The sequence below is a fragment of the Rhamphochromis sp. 'chilingali' genome, assembly GCF_963969265.1.
Source record: "Rhamphochromis sp. 'chilingali' genome assembly, chromosome: 4".
NCBI lineage: Eukaryota > Metazoa > Chordata > Actinopteri > Cichliformes > Cichlidae > Rhamphochromis > Rhamphochromis sp. 'chilingali'.
The window spans coordinates 21,509,929-21,525,671 of record NC_137948.1 but is presented as its reverse complement, the minus strand read 5'-3'; the positions used below and the strand labels follow the sequence as shown (position 1 = coordinate 21,525,671).

Below are 15,743 nucleotides of genomic sequence, written 5' to 3'. Positions count from 1 at the left end.
TCTCTCCCTCTCTATCCCTTTCTGTCAAAACCCCACAAACACTTCTCCCTCCCAAGCCTGCCTTTTTACCCGGATTTCTCCCCACTGCTGAGAAAGTGAGTGACAGTACTATATGCACAGTATGGAAACGACTGATGTGGATTTTAAGCACATACGTCACAAGTAAAGGGGAAGGGAGAGAGGGAGGGGAGAGGAGAGCAAACGATGAACAGAGACAAGGAGAAAGCAGAGAGAGAGAGAGAGAGAGTACAGAAGGATATATTGACTCAAAGCTGGTCTGCATGCTCCACAGAGTGTGAGAGACAGAGGATGTGAGAGCAGGCAAGATGGAGTGCTGGCACAGATGAAGACTGTCCCTGGGTATGTTTTTTTGAGGGTGGCTATAATTGTGAATGTGTGTACGAGTGTCTGGAAGTCTGTGTGTGTGTGAGCACATGTGCTCGCATGTGCGCGTCTCAGTATGTAGAAGGACGCGAGCGAATGAGTTTGCAAGCAACATGCTGCAAGTGAACATTTGAACGCGGGTTCCCAAGCAGCGAATTTAGGTGCTGTTACGTAAGAGCGGCGTGAGTGACTGAATGAGTGTAGTTGTTGAGGACGGGGACAGGCGGTTTGGGGTCTTTATGTGTGTTGAGGGTGTGAATAAATGTGTGTAATGAAGTATGGTCAGGAATGCAGGATGCTCTTACAGATGCAAGTTCAAAAGCGAGTTAAGGTGTTGACACAGAGGTGCGTTAAAATTCAGCCTCACATGCACGTGAATGTTTGTGCGTGGAGCTTCACCGTAGACTGGAGAGGAGCTACACCAATGCTGATGAAAACAAGGCATTGTTAGTCTGTTTTTGTTTTTCCCCCCGTTGCTGATTTTTGCTCGAGTTCTGACTCATGTAGATGGAGAAATTAAGCTCACTGTGAAAAAAGATGACATCGAACGACATTCCCGCAAAGTCTCATTAAAGCTCGAGCTCATTTCAAAGGAGGTGAAACAATCAATCAGTTATTCTGTGTGCAAATTGACAGGACAATAATCAATAACAATTTTCAAGACTGATTAAGTCATTTGTTATGCAAAAATGGCAACGATTCCGAATTTTTCCATGATTTTCTGTTTTTCGTGAACTATCTTTGAGTTGTAGACCCTTGGTCAGCCCACAGTCAAAAAAACCCAAAAAAGCCTGAAATGCTGACTTTAACTAATTTAATTACATGCAATTTTTTCATCTAATTTTCTTACAAAATTTTACATTTAATGGAATCTGGTCAAGTGAATGTTGCTTGAGTACAGTCTCAGTTTATACCAATTACATTTTCCTTATTAATTAATTATTTGCATGAATAAACCTTTGATTTTATTTATTTCAGTTGCATTTTACTCAGACTCATTGCCTCACATTTGCTGAGGGTGAAAAACTATTTTTTTAGTGCAACTGTGATAACAATTTGGCCAAAAAGCTGGTAAGAGAATATTTTCAGTCTATTTGTTTTTTCCCTAATGAATCGCCCCCTCTGTGCCAAGAGAAACAAATCTTTCAGGTCTTCATCACACTACATTTGAACATTTAGCCAGTGCAAAACTGATGTGACACAACAAATATATATCGTCCGCTGCCGTCAGCGAATGCTGACTTGTTTGCAACACCATTCGACCGATTTATCATTGCATCTTTCTCTTATCTGACAGATAAGAGAAAGATGCTCTTGAAACATGCGTTAGGTTTTTTTCTGTGCACTTTTAATTAATAGGAAAGTCATCCGCAATGAAAACTGCTTCAGCACTTTCACACGCAACTTTTCAAGTTAAGGAAACGTTTGTGCCTTCAACAAACGAATCAAGTTGAATCAGTCAAACACTAAAGAGCGAAACCCTTTTATTTGGAAAGATGTGTGTGAAACACAAACTGCTCAGATATTAAGGAGCAGATGCCACCAGCTGAATCTAAAAAGCTGTGACATCATGGACATGTGAAACATATAGGAAGGATGACGACTGGCGTGCATCCTCACATGACCTGCTGTTGTGATGTGGCTGTCGACAGTGACTTCGTCATGCTCGTTCATGAAGTGCATCTGTATATTTTTGCACACACTAAGCCAGTTTTTTCTTTAATGGAGTTATTTTTATATTTAGCATTTTAATCTGGGACAGCGACAGTAAACAGTCTGAAGTTGGTTTTTCTTTTTTTGTTGTTGTTGGGTTTTTTTGTTTTTCTTTTTTTACTGTGACCAATAAAATCAAACAGGATCTTGAAATATTAAAGACTCAAGAGCACCGTGGGAGTACATGAGATAGCACATCTTCAGTATTTCTTAATTACTGCCAGGAAAATAGGAAATTAGAGCATTTGGCTTAATGATGATGGAGTCTAGAAACAGTCATTATGCTTCATTTAGGTACAAATATGCTAAGGACTGAGAAAGGCTCCAAGTAGTATTATGTAAATATTGCTCCGGGGAGTTGCAGATGAGAGAGAGAAGAGGGAACAGAGGGCGGTAAGGGATGGATTTGAGAACCGATACACAAGTGACATCTCTTGTTCATACTCTACAGCATTGCATTTGAATATTCATTCAGAGCACAGACTCGGTGCTGACACAATGTGTGAGTCATGCTTGAAGTGCCAAAGGTTCTGGCAAATTCTATTTTGGCTTTTGACAGGTCAGGATTTCATCAGTGGATTAAAACAGGAACACATTTCAGTTTTTCACAGGATGTTGCAGATGCGTGTCATGACCACCTGTGACTGGATTTTCACCTCCCTGCTCCATATGCAAATAAACACATGGAAATATAGTGTTGATTTTAACCCGTGGGAGGCAGCAACGCGCTCCCTGTGCATAGTCTGCCAGAAAATAAAAGAAGAAGACAAATAAATACTAGCTGGATCCACTTATGTGGAGGGTGTGGATTGAGTAAGTGGTCCTTCACTCTGGTGCAGGGCACATTTCTCATGGGAAAAGTTTGTCTTCAGTGGCTTTCTGCCACGCAGAGATTGGAAGACACAGTAAACATTTAAATGAAGGTGGGTTTAAACCGCAGGCTTTATTTTTTGCTATATCTACCTATTTTGGTGCCTGTATATAACTGAAGAAGTGAAAATAATGAAAGATATATTAAAAAATTTTTTTTAAAAAGCTTTGAGAGACAAAGCATTTCTGGCAGAAAGGTAAACTTTCTCCTTACATAGTGCTAACAGAAACAGCCCAGACCAGCTCCGAATGTGGTCTGAATGATCTCAGAGATCTGAGAGTTCTTGCATCTCAGTGCAGCCTGAATGCATCTCAGGGGACTCAGACCTTTGCTTGAAGGTGCCCACTAGTGATGGGTTCACCCATCCTTCCATGTGAATACGAGACCAGTGTGCTCTTTGAAAACCGCTGACCCCCTGCAAAGTGGAGTGTGACAGAGTCAGAGGAGGCTGACGGTGTTTTCGTGTAATTATCTTTGTCTTTCTCACCTTTTTTTTTTGTCCTTCTCCGCTTCACTTCTCCATTTTTATTCCACAGTCCCGTCTGACAGTCCACATGAGTGTCTCCAAGCCCCCACCGCCACCCTCGACCTCCCACCTGGCCATCCCCCCTTCCTCCGCCTCCACCCCTTCCTCGTCCGCCTCCTCCCCCTTGGCGACGCCCCACTCTATCGCCCCGCCCCCGCCCTCGCCGGTCAAAATCTCTATGCAGGAGCACTTTGCCATTAACGTGTGCCCAGGGCCCATCCTCCCCATCCCACAGATCTCAGACTTCTTCCCGCGTTTCCACGACTACCCCTGCACGCCGCCACCTCCCAGGGAGAAGAAGATCCTGAAAGAGGAGACTTTCAATGGGGAGACGGGCGGAGGGTACAAGGATGGCGAGAGAAGAGGGGAGAATGAGGGTGACAGGGAGGAGCTGATCGACTCTGATGATGATGACAGTGAGTTTTGCGGTGGGGAAAGTTGTGTTCGAAGTTCAAAGTCGGGGGTTTTCATTCATGTGAAAATGACTAAGCACCGCAGCATAAAAAAACAACGCTGTTTTATGCAGTTTAGAGTGGAACATTATCTTGTTTTACTTGATTTGAGCTTCTGCTTTTTTCCCCCTTCCCCTTTCAGAAGCACAGCATATGCTTGCAGAGTAATTGTGGAGTGAAGCATTTTGTGTTTGTGTGTTTGTCACTCCCACTTTATGTGACACAGCGGCTCTAATGATTTATTACACCGCGCTGCAATAGCAGGGCTCTGGTTTCTGTTCTTTCCCAAACAGTAATCAAACAAGACAGATCAATTCATATTAGGCAGCATCGTATTTTGAAGAGCCCATCTGCTACAAATATGACTCAGAGCTTTTGAGTGTGTGTTAGACTGAACGTGTCTCTGCTTTTTACTGACAGTAATTGGTGTGTTTTGTGCGTGGTTGTTTTTCTTCTTTTTTATAGCCTACCTGGGAACGCTGGAGTTCAACCTGCTCTTTGATCAAGAAAACAACTGTCTGCATTGTACTATTCACAAGGCAAAGGTACGCGCAATTGTAAAATCTTCTTTATAACTAGGCTGTCTGTCTGCATGTGTGCCGTTGCGTAATCCTCCTTGAAGGCCCAGTGAAAATAATTCTCCTGTAATGCTTTTACGTTTGCAGAAGACGTCAGACTCCTGTCTCTCAACCTTTGTAGGGAAACAAATTTGCCACGTAGCCTCGGCAGCTTGTCAGTTCAAGACTAAATCATCTCATAGCGCGACGTAATGCTGGATAATGTTGCTAGGTTGCTCTCGCAGACACATTTTGGTCATCGTGCAAGGACACGAGCCGTCCGTTGCATGCTGCACGCACTCCCATGATGTCAATTATGCAAATCTCACTGAACAGTTCCCTTGAGGACATTACAAAGGAGGTAGAAAACACTAGCCTAGAGGGAGAAAACCGCCAGAAGAACTACTGAGATGTGACTGCTGTCAAACAGATCCGTCGTACGTGCTGTCTTTTTCTGACCCTGACAGTTACGTGTGAATAGTTGGAGGGCACCATGACATCACCTTTGACACTATAGTACTTGTGTGTTTGTGTGTCTGTTTGTGTCCACAGGGACTGAAAGCCATGGACTCCAATGGGCTGGCTGATCCATACGTCAAGCTGCATCTTCTCCCTGGGGCTAGCAAGGTCACTGCTTCACCCTTACCTCAACAGCAATTATCGTAACATGCCGCCACGCTGGGATGTCCCAGTTACTAACTGTCGTTGAGCTTGTATGTCACGCAGTAACTGGTAGTAGAAGTAGATCACTTACTGAGGAAACCAAAAAAAAAAACCCAGATGCAGTTCTATGTGAAATCCCCCCTTGTGGATTCTTCCTTATGAAACATCATGAAGAGGTCAAAAGCCTGAAAAACAAAAATGCAACATGGGAGCAAGCTAATTTGTTGTGTGTGTGTCGCTTCAATCCAACGAGCAGGGAGCGTTTCAGTTGGTTACTGCTTAATGTGGCTCGTCCGGTGCTCCTCTTTATCGAGCGCAAACACGTTCTGGTCCACTGGACTTCTCTTGTCTTGTTTTCAGCTCAAGCAGCAGGGAAGATAAAGCTTGCCACAACAGCAGCAACCCCATAATACAACCTGTTGTCGGCCATTTTGGCTCAAAGTTGACTCCAAATGAGGTTATGAAAGTGCTGCCGGTGGAGACGATGAAGGCGGCACAGCCCGAACAAGGCAAACGTCTGAAGTCTTAAGGTGCCATAACGACGTCTGGGGGATTTTTGTCGTCCAGCCTTCCTCTGTCTGTCTTCTGTCCCATTGTTGTAATTCTCACCTCCCCACTTCGCCAGCCCTATCTCTGTCTCTATCTCACTATCTGCCTGTGACCCTCTTTGACCTTGAAATACCAACAGTGTGCAGAGAGGGAGACAACTGAGAGGAGAGGAAGAAAGGGGGGAGTGGAGGCAGGGAGGGCAGGGGGGAGAGAGGGAAAGACAGATGAGGGGAGGACAGCAGCAGGTGGTTGTCATGGAAACAGGGAGGATTGTTACACGGCTCACGTCAACAGGCAATTGTTGATGGGGGGTATAGGCGGTGGTGGAGGGACGCAGAGACGGCGTCAATGAGTAGTATCCATGAATGACTGTTTGCTAAATACCCACCACATGGGGGTGGGGGGTATCTCTCCTCTGCCCCGGCTCGTTTCCTTGCTTCCTTTCCTACTGTCTCACACCCACCGACACACACTCTTTAACCAGCAGACAGCTAAGCGCGCCTTCCCTCGCTGTCGAGTGCACAACAAGAACACATGCTCACCGTGACCTTGTACATGTGCTGACACATGCTAAGGATTTAGTCATAACCACACAGAGATGCTCCCACTTTCCCTCTCTTACACACACACATAGAGTTGTAGTTCTTAGTGCAAGTCTGTGATGGTCACCGTTATCTTCATCTCTCCATTACTAACCGACATGAAAAGAATATTCATTCAGAGCTTTGGGAAGTAGGGACTGAGGAAGAGGGAATATGAAGTATGTAAAATGATCTATGCAGACAGATGGGGGTGGTGTGGTGGACAGATGGAGTGCTACTGATAAAACATTTAAAAACAAAGCAAAACAAAAAAAGGCAGGAGTACAGAGGGAAAACGGAGGATGGGAGTGACAGAGACGGAAGTGGTGTTTTTTTTAGTTTTTTGTTTGAAGATGGAGCAGAAACCAAACCTGATCCGGGCGCAAACAAGTGATGAGTATTACAAAAATAACTGTTCTGCTGAGTTGTGCTGGCACGCACACGGCAGGCGGTGAAACACCGCTGCAAGTCGTGATGCTGCTTAAGCGTGGCTCGTCTCGCACATTGATGAATCAAACAAATGACACGAATCGAAGACACTTGTTTTCCTCGATCGACCAACTTCTGAAGAGCCGAGTGCGGTCGATAAGCCAGATGTTTCCAGCAGGACACGGAGAATAGAGGAGGAGACAGAGATGAGGCAAGAGGGGAGAAGAGGGAATTTCTGCTCAGGCAGAACAATAGGACGAGGGGACAAAAACAGACAAAGAGAAAGAAGATGGCATGGAGCATTCAGCCTCTGGCCCTGAGGCATTATAGCAAGAAGCTGACAGTGGCAGAGAGGACGAGAGTTAAGGCATCTGACTTCACACACGCCTCAGACACGAGCAGGAGGGTATTAAGAGGGAAATGTGTATTTGTAACATACATACAGTATAATTTTGCATAGCCTGCAGTGGTGAAAGAAGAGCAACAGCACAAAAATACTCCATTAAGCAAAAGACTTGCAGTCAAATTAAAATATGCAAAGTAACTGTTGTTTATTAATGTATTTTTTCAACAGAGGGAGAAAATACACAAAAACACACATCTGCACTTTACTAACCCGTCAGTTCGTTCTGCCAGTGTCTCATCATGGTCCTACTTGTTTGTAGAAATTGAAGACGTTTTATGGGATGCAATCCAAATACAGCATATATGCATATATATATACAAGTATATAAGCATCCTGATTAAACCTGAGATAAAAATCAAACAAGCTTAGAACTCCCTGAAGACAAGCGAGGCAGCACGTAGATGCAAACTTTATTTATGGTTGCTGAAGCCATTAGGAGCTCGGGAGCATTTCCTCTTCTGGAAAGGTTTAATTTTTCATGATGATTGTGTTGCACGGTTTAATTGGCTGCTGTGTCGTGTTGCGTTTGAGACGCGGTGTTTGTTTTGGCGGTCTGGCTGGTGCTAATGCACTCTCTAATCATGTTGAGAAGGAAGCAGACGGACAGGTGAGGTGAAGGTAGCCGTGCGTGCTTTCACCTCTTTTTCTTTTTTTAATAGCCCAGGCAGCAGATGTCTGTGATGTCCAAAGGGACAGTGAAAAATGATGCGTCCCCACTCTTTCACTTTCTTTTTTCTTGATCTATTGTCTCTCTTATTTTTTTCTTGTATTATGTGAATCTGAGCTATTGAATTTGCTCTCCTGCCCTTTGAACATTCCTGACTCTTCTGTTTGTTCTTTAGGTCTTCGCCTTTCTGTGACTCTCTTTTCATCTGTCTCGCTTTTCCTCTGCAGGCAAACAAACTACGCACAAAAACCCTGAAAAACACACTGAATCCTGTGTGGAACGAAACGCTGGTGTATCACGGCATCACTGCAGCAGACATGACCACCAAAACGCTCAGGTAGGCACTCAGCTTTGGATTTCAGTCCTGCTGTTACACCCCCGCCCTCCCTGAGAGCCAAAATTTATTATGTGAATGATGAAAACCCAAACTTGAAACCCTCCAGTGACTTGCCAACAGCCAGTCTGCTTCCCAGTGGGCTTTTCCAGGTACTGTAATTCATTATTCCAGCCCAGTGACACCAGCCAAATGTTCCACTTGCTACTGCTGCAGTAACTGCCCAGGTGTTGGCTTTGCCAGGAGGCTCCGTCCTCCTTCCTCCCACATCGTCCTGCATGCGGAGTGATTGAGGTCAAACGTAGCCATCTTGGCCCAAAAACTCTGACGCACGCGTGCCCGTCTGTGCGCTGATTCAGAGGCAGAGTTTTTTGTGTGTTTTGTTTGTGAACATGTAATCAGTGTCAGTTTAGTCAGAGGATTCATAATAGGTTTGGATAGCATTGTTTATCCTGTGGAAATGCAGCGGAGAAGCTATGCACGCATTCGTGCATGCACACACAGGGAAGTGCATTTACTCACACGCACATGAGTCCCATCTACTCAGCACACACAGAGGCTGGCAGTCAGGTGTGTTGCTTATCCTCTTGTGTCCATGTCAAGGGCAATCACTGGCAGGAAAGATCATGCATGGCCCTTCCTCTGCATGTAGTCAGAAAACACACATACACACACAAACACTCAAACAACAAATGTCCTTGAGCGTGTACGTTTGAGACAAAAACATTTACTCTCCCGACCCAAAAAAGCCACAAAAAACCCACGCTTGACATGCAAACAACAGCTTGAGGAGAGGCCCCTCAAACTAGAGGAAACCCACCTGACCTTTGTTCAAGGACATAGCTCACAGCCACAGACCAGCAGGGGGGCTCTGGGTTGCCAAAATGAGAAAGAGGAGGAGGTGGAGTGTGACCAGTGCCAAGCAAGAGATGATGATGATGATGAGAGAGAGAGAGAGAGAGAGAGAGAGAGAGAGAGAGAGAGAGAGAGAGAGAGAGAGAGAGAGAGAGAGAGAGAGAAGTGGCGTCGAGTGCGAATGATGTCGAGTGACAGATGAGGGTGCGTGGAAGAGGAAACTAGGGAGGCCAAGACTGACAAAGACGAGAGAAAAGAGGGACGCAGAGAATCCAAGAGGTCAACTGGCAGTGTGAGAGAGTAGCTGGAGTAGAGTGTAAGATGGATGAAATGATGAATGAAGACAAAAAAACGAGTAGAGAGCTGGGGAGGAGTTTTCTCAAAAGGGGTGGCCAAAGAAACGAAAGAACGAGGACAGTAATATATATGAGACAGTAAATGAGACACTGTCTGAAAGTAAGGAGAACGGAGGAGAAGGGGAGGCTTAAAATTGGATCAGTGTCTCTCTGGATGAGTTCAGGCACTAGCACAATACCTCAGACAATAAACAGACTTTGTTCTCATTACTCCCTAGAAAGGGGCAAGAAGTCAGAGAATGGGAAAGCAGATAGGGATCCCCAGAGAGATGTTTACTCGCTGGGGTTGTGCCCTGCTGCATCTGCTCTGCTGGGGATGCTGTAGTATTTGATCCCTGTGCTCTGTGCACTGCTGAGAGGGAGGGACTCTGCCCAGACTCGGCATTCTCGTAGACTCGCCCGAAGGCCTGGAGAGTGCAAAGTGCACTGTCAAACTGGGCCGTCCTGTCACATCCAATAGGTCCTGTGTTTAAGTGATGTGTTTTTATGTAAGCGCAAGGATTACGTCCACGCAGTCCTAAACCTGCAGTAACTGAGTTTGTCTGCGGATTTGGTGTCGAGCGGGTAATGTACAGCGAGTGACTCTTTGAAAACAGCTGCGGCCAAAAGGAGGCGCCGTGAGGGTGGTGAGAGCGAACCACTCGAGTAAAGTCGCATAGCTGTGTTACAAACTGATACGTGATACAAAGTTGTGTTGTTTGGCATGTTTGTTCTGCACAAACTAGTCTTCATATTGATTCAGTAGATTGTCATAAGGCTATAGTCCCTTATATTTAAGTGTGTTAACATGGTGTAGCCCATGATTGTTATGTAACAGTCGTTGGTCCACTCCTTAAGCAGCTGTTTGCCATTGTGCTCTCATGTCTAGCAGCTATAGAGAGACCTGATTTACACTGGCTGGCCAACAAAAGTCACACACCCTAATATTTCATTGGACCGCCTTCATATTTGATGACAGCGAGCATCCACTCTGGCATCATTTCCATAAGCTTATGCAGTGTCACAACATTTATTTCCATCCAGAGCTGCTGCGTAAGGTCTTCTCCTAAAGCATATCCCTAAGATTCTCACAGGGGTTAAGGTCTGGGCTCTGTGGGGGCCAAATGTGTGAAAAAGGATGAAAACTGGCATTGTCATACTGAAATATACCCGTGCTGTGAGTGAAGAAAAAATCTGGTCACCTCAGTTTTTGGGCACACAGTGTCGCAGTATGTAGACCTCTGATCTAATGGGAAGCTCTTACTTATTTCTTTATATAAACTCAGCTGTTTTTTGTTTCCAGCTTGCAGTGACAGAGTAATTTGTTTCTGTTTTTTTATAGTGCTGAAGTAAGAGAAGGAGCTGTCTTTTTCCTCCTCATTTATCCTCACAAAAAAGTGTTTCACTGTTACGTTGAGTGAGCCGAGGCACAGTGATGTCACAGGAGCACAGTGGCTCTGAAGGAGGTTTAGCTGATAGCTGCGTTTGCTCTGAAATTGGAGGTATTGTGTTAATGACAGTGCTTCAGGTGATTTACCTGATGAGGAGCTTTCGACTCATTCATGAATAAGCAGATCTGGAGCAAAAAACATTAGGAGTTTGTATCAGACAGAAGGAGCTCTGGATTGTGTAGCTGTCAAACTGGGTTGCATCAGCATTCTGGCACTCGGGACAGATGAAGCAGTGACATTTAGTTACTTGATTCTGTAGTTTTCCATGCCAAATATCTACTTAGGAAGCCAAAATCCCAGAAAGGCTCACGCTCTTGGAGGATGCTGGCTCACAGATGCTGTGGGCACAGCTGGAGAAAAGGAAAAAGGGGGTATCAGGATTTCCCAAAGTTAATGCTCTAGTCTTCAGCAGTGATTGAAGAAAATCAAACTTGATGTTCACTCTGAACCAACAAGTCTTTTTCTGTTTGATGGCTGTAGTGTCTCGCCACTTCACACATATTTTACTTTTACTTTTTTGTTGTTAGTGATTGGCCAAAAGCTTGTAGGTGTGCATTACTGCCACTTTTTTGGTAGTGGCAGCATGTTATTTACCACCAGGTGCTCATAAAAACAAATAAATAGATAAATAAGTACTTTTGGCTGCTGTCATATTCACGCAGGGCTCCACAGCAGGCAGCTCTGCATGTTGAGATTTTTATGCCGGATGCCCTTCCTGATGCAACCCCAAAGGGATTTGTGTCTCCTCCCAGGATATAGCCTGGGATTTTTGCTTGTTAGGTGAATGTGTCAGTGAAACAGATGCAAAACCTGTTTTTGTTTGTTTGTTTGCTGGGTTTTTTCTTTTTACATTTAATTACTCCTCTCAGTCTTTTCTTGCCCAGAAACAGTTGAAAATAACTGAGGATGGCACATTTGCCCATCATCACACTGCCTCAAAAACAGTGAGGTGGTGTGCACTTTGTGCAAAAACAACCACATTGCAGTAACCATGAGGACGTTGCTCTGGCAGAAGTTAAAGCGGATTGTGAACAAATTACGACATAATCAGCATGAAATATTCATGAATTCTCACACATATTAATGCCAGGCCTCTAGAGACGTATGATATATACGTGTATAATAGTCGTGCATTTATGGGGTTGGAAATGATTAGCTATAAAACACCAATGGGATAACCTCTGTGACAAATTCATCAGGGTTTCCATGATTGCTTTTTGCTGCTTTGTCATTTTTTTTATCTGACTCTGTTGCAAAAGGAAATTTGCTGTGAATCCCTCTTAGTCAGAATCTAGTGCAGGAATGGATAGCTTAACCACTAAAAGCTACTGCATAAAGCCATAGTTAGTAGATGTGAATGCATTACATGGCCACTGCAGAAAAACCCTGTACACGTACCAAATATGGGCTTTGATTTCATGGAAATTTTAAGCACCGTGTCTTCTGATGGTGCTAAAGTGGGAGTGAGAGTCCATCCTCCTGCGCTGCTCTTTGTAGAACAGGACATAAAAAAAGAGTTCTTCAGTGAGTGGGTTTATGCATTTATTTCTTTTTTTCATCTTTCATTCAATAATTTGCGCTAAGTGTGATTATATAAAACCATTATGCTAAGGCAAAATACAAAAAGGGAACGGCTAAATTAAAGACAGTTCTGAAAAAGCCATCAAAGTTGTTTCAGCGTTATTGTTTTTTTCTTTACATCCTTTATGCAACGCCTCAATGCTTCAGTGTGCAGACTGTATCTCTAAGGGCTGCTGGAGGTCCATTCTGTTATTAACAATGAACTAGCTGAGTAAACTAATAACTAACGTCCTCAATCCAGACTTTACGGTTGGCCTCATACCAGCTAATCCTTTAATTGGTGCGGCGGGCTGCCAGAGGTGCTTTCGTCTTGAGTGAAAAGTCCACTGCAGTAAAACAGACTGGAAAAACCTCCAACCTTGCCACTTATTTATACAGGTTATGACTCGCAAAAATTGTCAGGAAGGGTAAGACATTTGAGATCATTTTTGCACAGCTTCAGCGCTGATAGTTCGCTATAGATATATCTGCTTCCTTTTGAATTCTCAGGATGAGACAGACTCAGCCTGTTTTATCACTGCGGGGCCACGTGATTGTGGGATTAGGCCCAAAATTTCTCCATCAGTTGCCGCAGTGTGAATCTGCCTTTAGGCGGTATTTTTAATAATTTAGAGAGCAGTGAGAGTGATAATGTGATACCACGATCCAGCCCCTTATTTCAATGACACCACTCTTGTGTGCATTTTAATGCACACAAAAAATAAATAAATGCGATGAGTCAAACATGAATGCATACCTTGGGGACAATCTTTCAAAAGTCCTTCTGACATTTACAACTGAAACGTCTGTCAGGCTCTGAATGATCAGCAGAGAAATTGATCATGTGGAGGTGTGATGAGAGCCGGGTATCACGAGATGTGGTGTGTTTGTGCGCGTGCGTGCGTGTTAAAGGAGTACAAACATGATTTCAGAGCCAGCTCGAGTCTGTCTCCTTTCACTTTCTTTCCTCTCTCTCTCTCCATGCCTCTGCCTCATAATAGACTTCCACCGTCCTCGGATGTGGGCAGATAGGAATAAATCTGTGGCTTGATTTGGTATTAGATGGAGGCTGAAATTGCCATAACAGGTGGCTTAGATGAGATTCAGTCAGGTACAAATATGATCAAGGAGTAAAAAAATATATATGTTGGCTGGGTGTTAGATGTTGGGTGGTGATGATATTGTTGTTGGAGTTGACTCAGCTTTATAAATTGGCTTTAAACTGAACTATCAACAGCCATGAAAGTTTACACAGACAACGCCTCGTGAATGCTGTGCTTCAATTGTTGTTTAAAACTAAATACTGGTAAAGATTAATGTCTGTAATAGAAGAGAGCTGTAATAACTCTTGCTTTTGTGACTTCATTATGAGATCAAACTTGTCATTTTAGAGTTTGCCTGCCTCAAATACGATCTGGACTGTTTTTGGGTTCATTTTAATCGGCTGGTTTTTATCACACAGAGACCTGACAACCCTGATAAGGAAATTGTGTTTTTTATGCCACTTAATACTGACCTATGAATCATTCAAGCATTAAAAGTCACCTAACTCGATCTTGTATCTTTAAACACACTAACTAGATGTCACAAAAACACATCAGTAATTTGTAGAATTACAAGAAATGTGAACGATTACACAGTTCGACGGGCAGAAAATAGTATTTATGTAGCAAAACTGTGATTTCCAAAAAGACATTAGCTGAAAACCTGGCATATCTCCGCACTGTGTGCAGTGTGTCGTCAGAAAATCTGTAGAAAATGAAAGACAAAAGAAGAAGTGGCAGCCATAAAAACCACAGCAGATGAACACGATCTGAAAGGCACACCCTTAAGAAATTGGAAAACCTGCAGCAAAGACCTAAGACAGGATCTGAAAGATACATCTGGCCTTTCAGTTTGCTGAAGCCTCATTAGAAACTATCTCAGTAAAGGGCTGGCTTTTAAGAAGCCATTCTTAATGAAGGGAAACAGAAAGAAAAGGCTGAGGTATGCCAAATCACACAAGAACAGGACTGAAAATGAGTGGTAACAGGTCCGATGGAGTGATGAATCCCAATTTAAAAATTTTAGTTCAGATTATCTTCAATATCAGGAGAAGGGTGAGTGTGTACAGCCATCTGTGGACACAGCGGAGCTACATTTCAGCCAGTGGTGTTGGGGATCTTGTCTAAACTAATGGAATTATGAATGCAGAAAAATGCAGTTTGAACCACTATTAAATACCATCTCATCACCAACAGCTTCATTTTTCAGCATGAAAGTGATCCCGCATACTGCCGCTGTGTAATACCTGGACAGAAAGAATCACAGTAGAACACTATCAGTCATGGATTGGCCTCCCCAGAGCCGGGACCTCAACATTATTGATGCATTGTGGGATCGTCTGGACAGACGACACTATCATAGGAAACACTACTTAACCAAATTACACAAAAGCTTGTCTGAGGGAGGTCAGGCCCTGTTGAATAAAGGTTGTTATACCAAAAATAGATTTTCAAGTATTGTAAATCTTTTTTGCCTTATATACCATATTTCCATGAATGTTTGCACATGTTTCAATAAATCACTGCACCTATTTCCCCTTTTCTTACCAAAGTATAAAAAAACGAATGGTGCTTCTAGACTTTTTCACAGCACAGTATAAAGCCATTTTAGTGCCAGTCTTCGTAGTTGTTTTTAACACTATGAATGGGAAACCCTCATTTTACTCTCATGTGGTGGATTTTATCAATAATATCAAACCAAACTTGGCACAAGAGGTTGAACAGATTCTACCAGCATCTGCTTGGTTTTATAGGAACTCCTAAACTGGGGAAATGAAAGAAAAATCATCACAGAAGAAGTTTGAGCAGAAATGGTGTCACATTGCCCGCCAACCTTTGTCTCAGTACAGACACCCTACATGTATGACAGAGCAAAGGGACATAAATCATCTGACAGCCGTGGTCGTGAGTCAGAGCTGTTCTGAAGCTTCTGCTAGAGATACTCATCCGTTATGACTAAAAGACTGGAACCAGCATGTCAAAAGTCCAAATGTCAGCAGGACAGGGACAGAACAGGAAGAGGGGGAAGGTGTGTGTGAAGAATGTGCGTGTGTGAGAGAGAGAGAGCGAGAGAGGTTTAGAATGAGACAGTGAAGAAAGAGGTGAAGCAGCTACAGTCCCTCTGGGAATATCGGAGCAGAGAGAGTATTGTGGCGGGCGATGGGCTGTGAAGACTCAACTGTAGCTGATGAAAAACTCGCTTTCTATCAAACATAACCATCAGTTTGAATAAGTGCTCTCGGTGGAAGAAATCATTTTACATAACCAGTTTTGTAGCAGTAGAGACAAAGTTATTGATTTAGTTGTCTCGCTTTAAATTCCGAGTGCATCTAAAGAGAAATAAACTATAGAGGCAGCTATACATTG

The 15,743-nt window shown here is 43.6% G+C and overlaps 1 protein-coding gene across 1 annotated transcript in view; it reads left to right on the top strand.

Annotated features, from left to right (window-relative positions):
• Window positions 1–251: 251 nt before the first annotated feature.
• The window catches only part of doc2g (double C2-like domains, gamma), a 37,282-nt gene continuing 21,790 nt past the window's right edge, over window positions 252–15,743 (top strand). Inside the window, exons 1-5 of the mRNA XM_080880755.1 lie at window positions 252–360; window positions 3,505–3,910; window positions 4,412–4,491; window positions 5,056–5,130; window positions 8,026–8,135. Of these exons, the coding sequence (XP_080736881.1) occupies window positions 3,523–3,910; window positions 4,412–4,491; window positions 5,056–5,130; window positions 8,026–8,135 (653 nt within the window). The 5' untranslated portion in view covers window positions 252–360; window positions 3,505–3,522. The remainder of the gene's footprint in view (window positions 361–3,504; window positions 3,911–4,411; window positions 4,492–5,055; window positions 5,131–8,025; window positions 8,136–15,743) is intronic.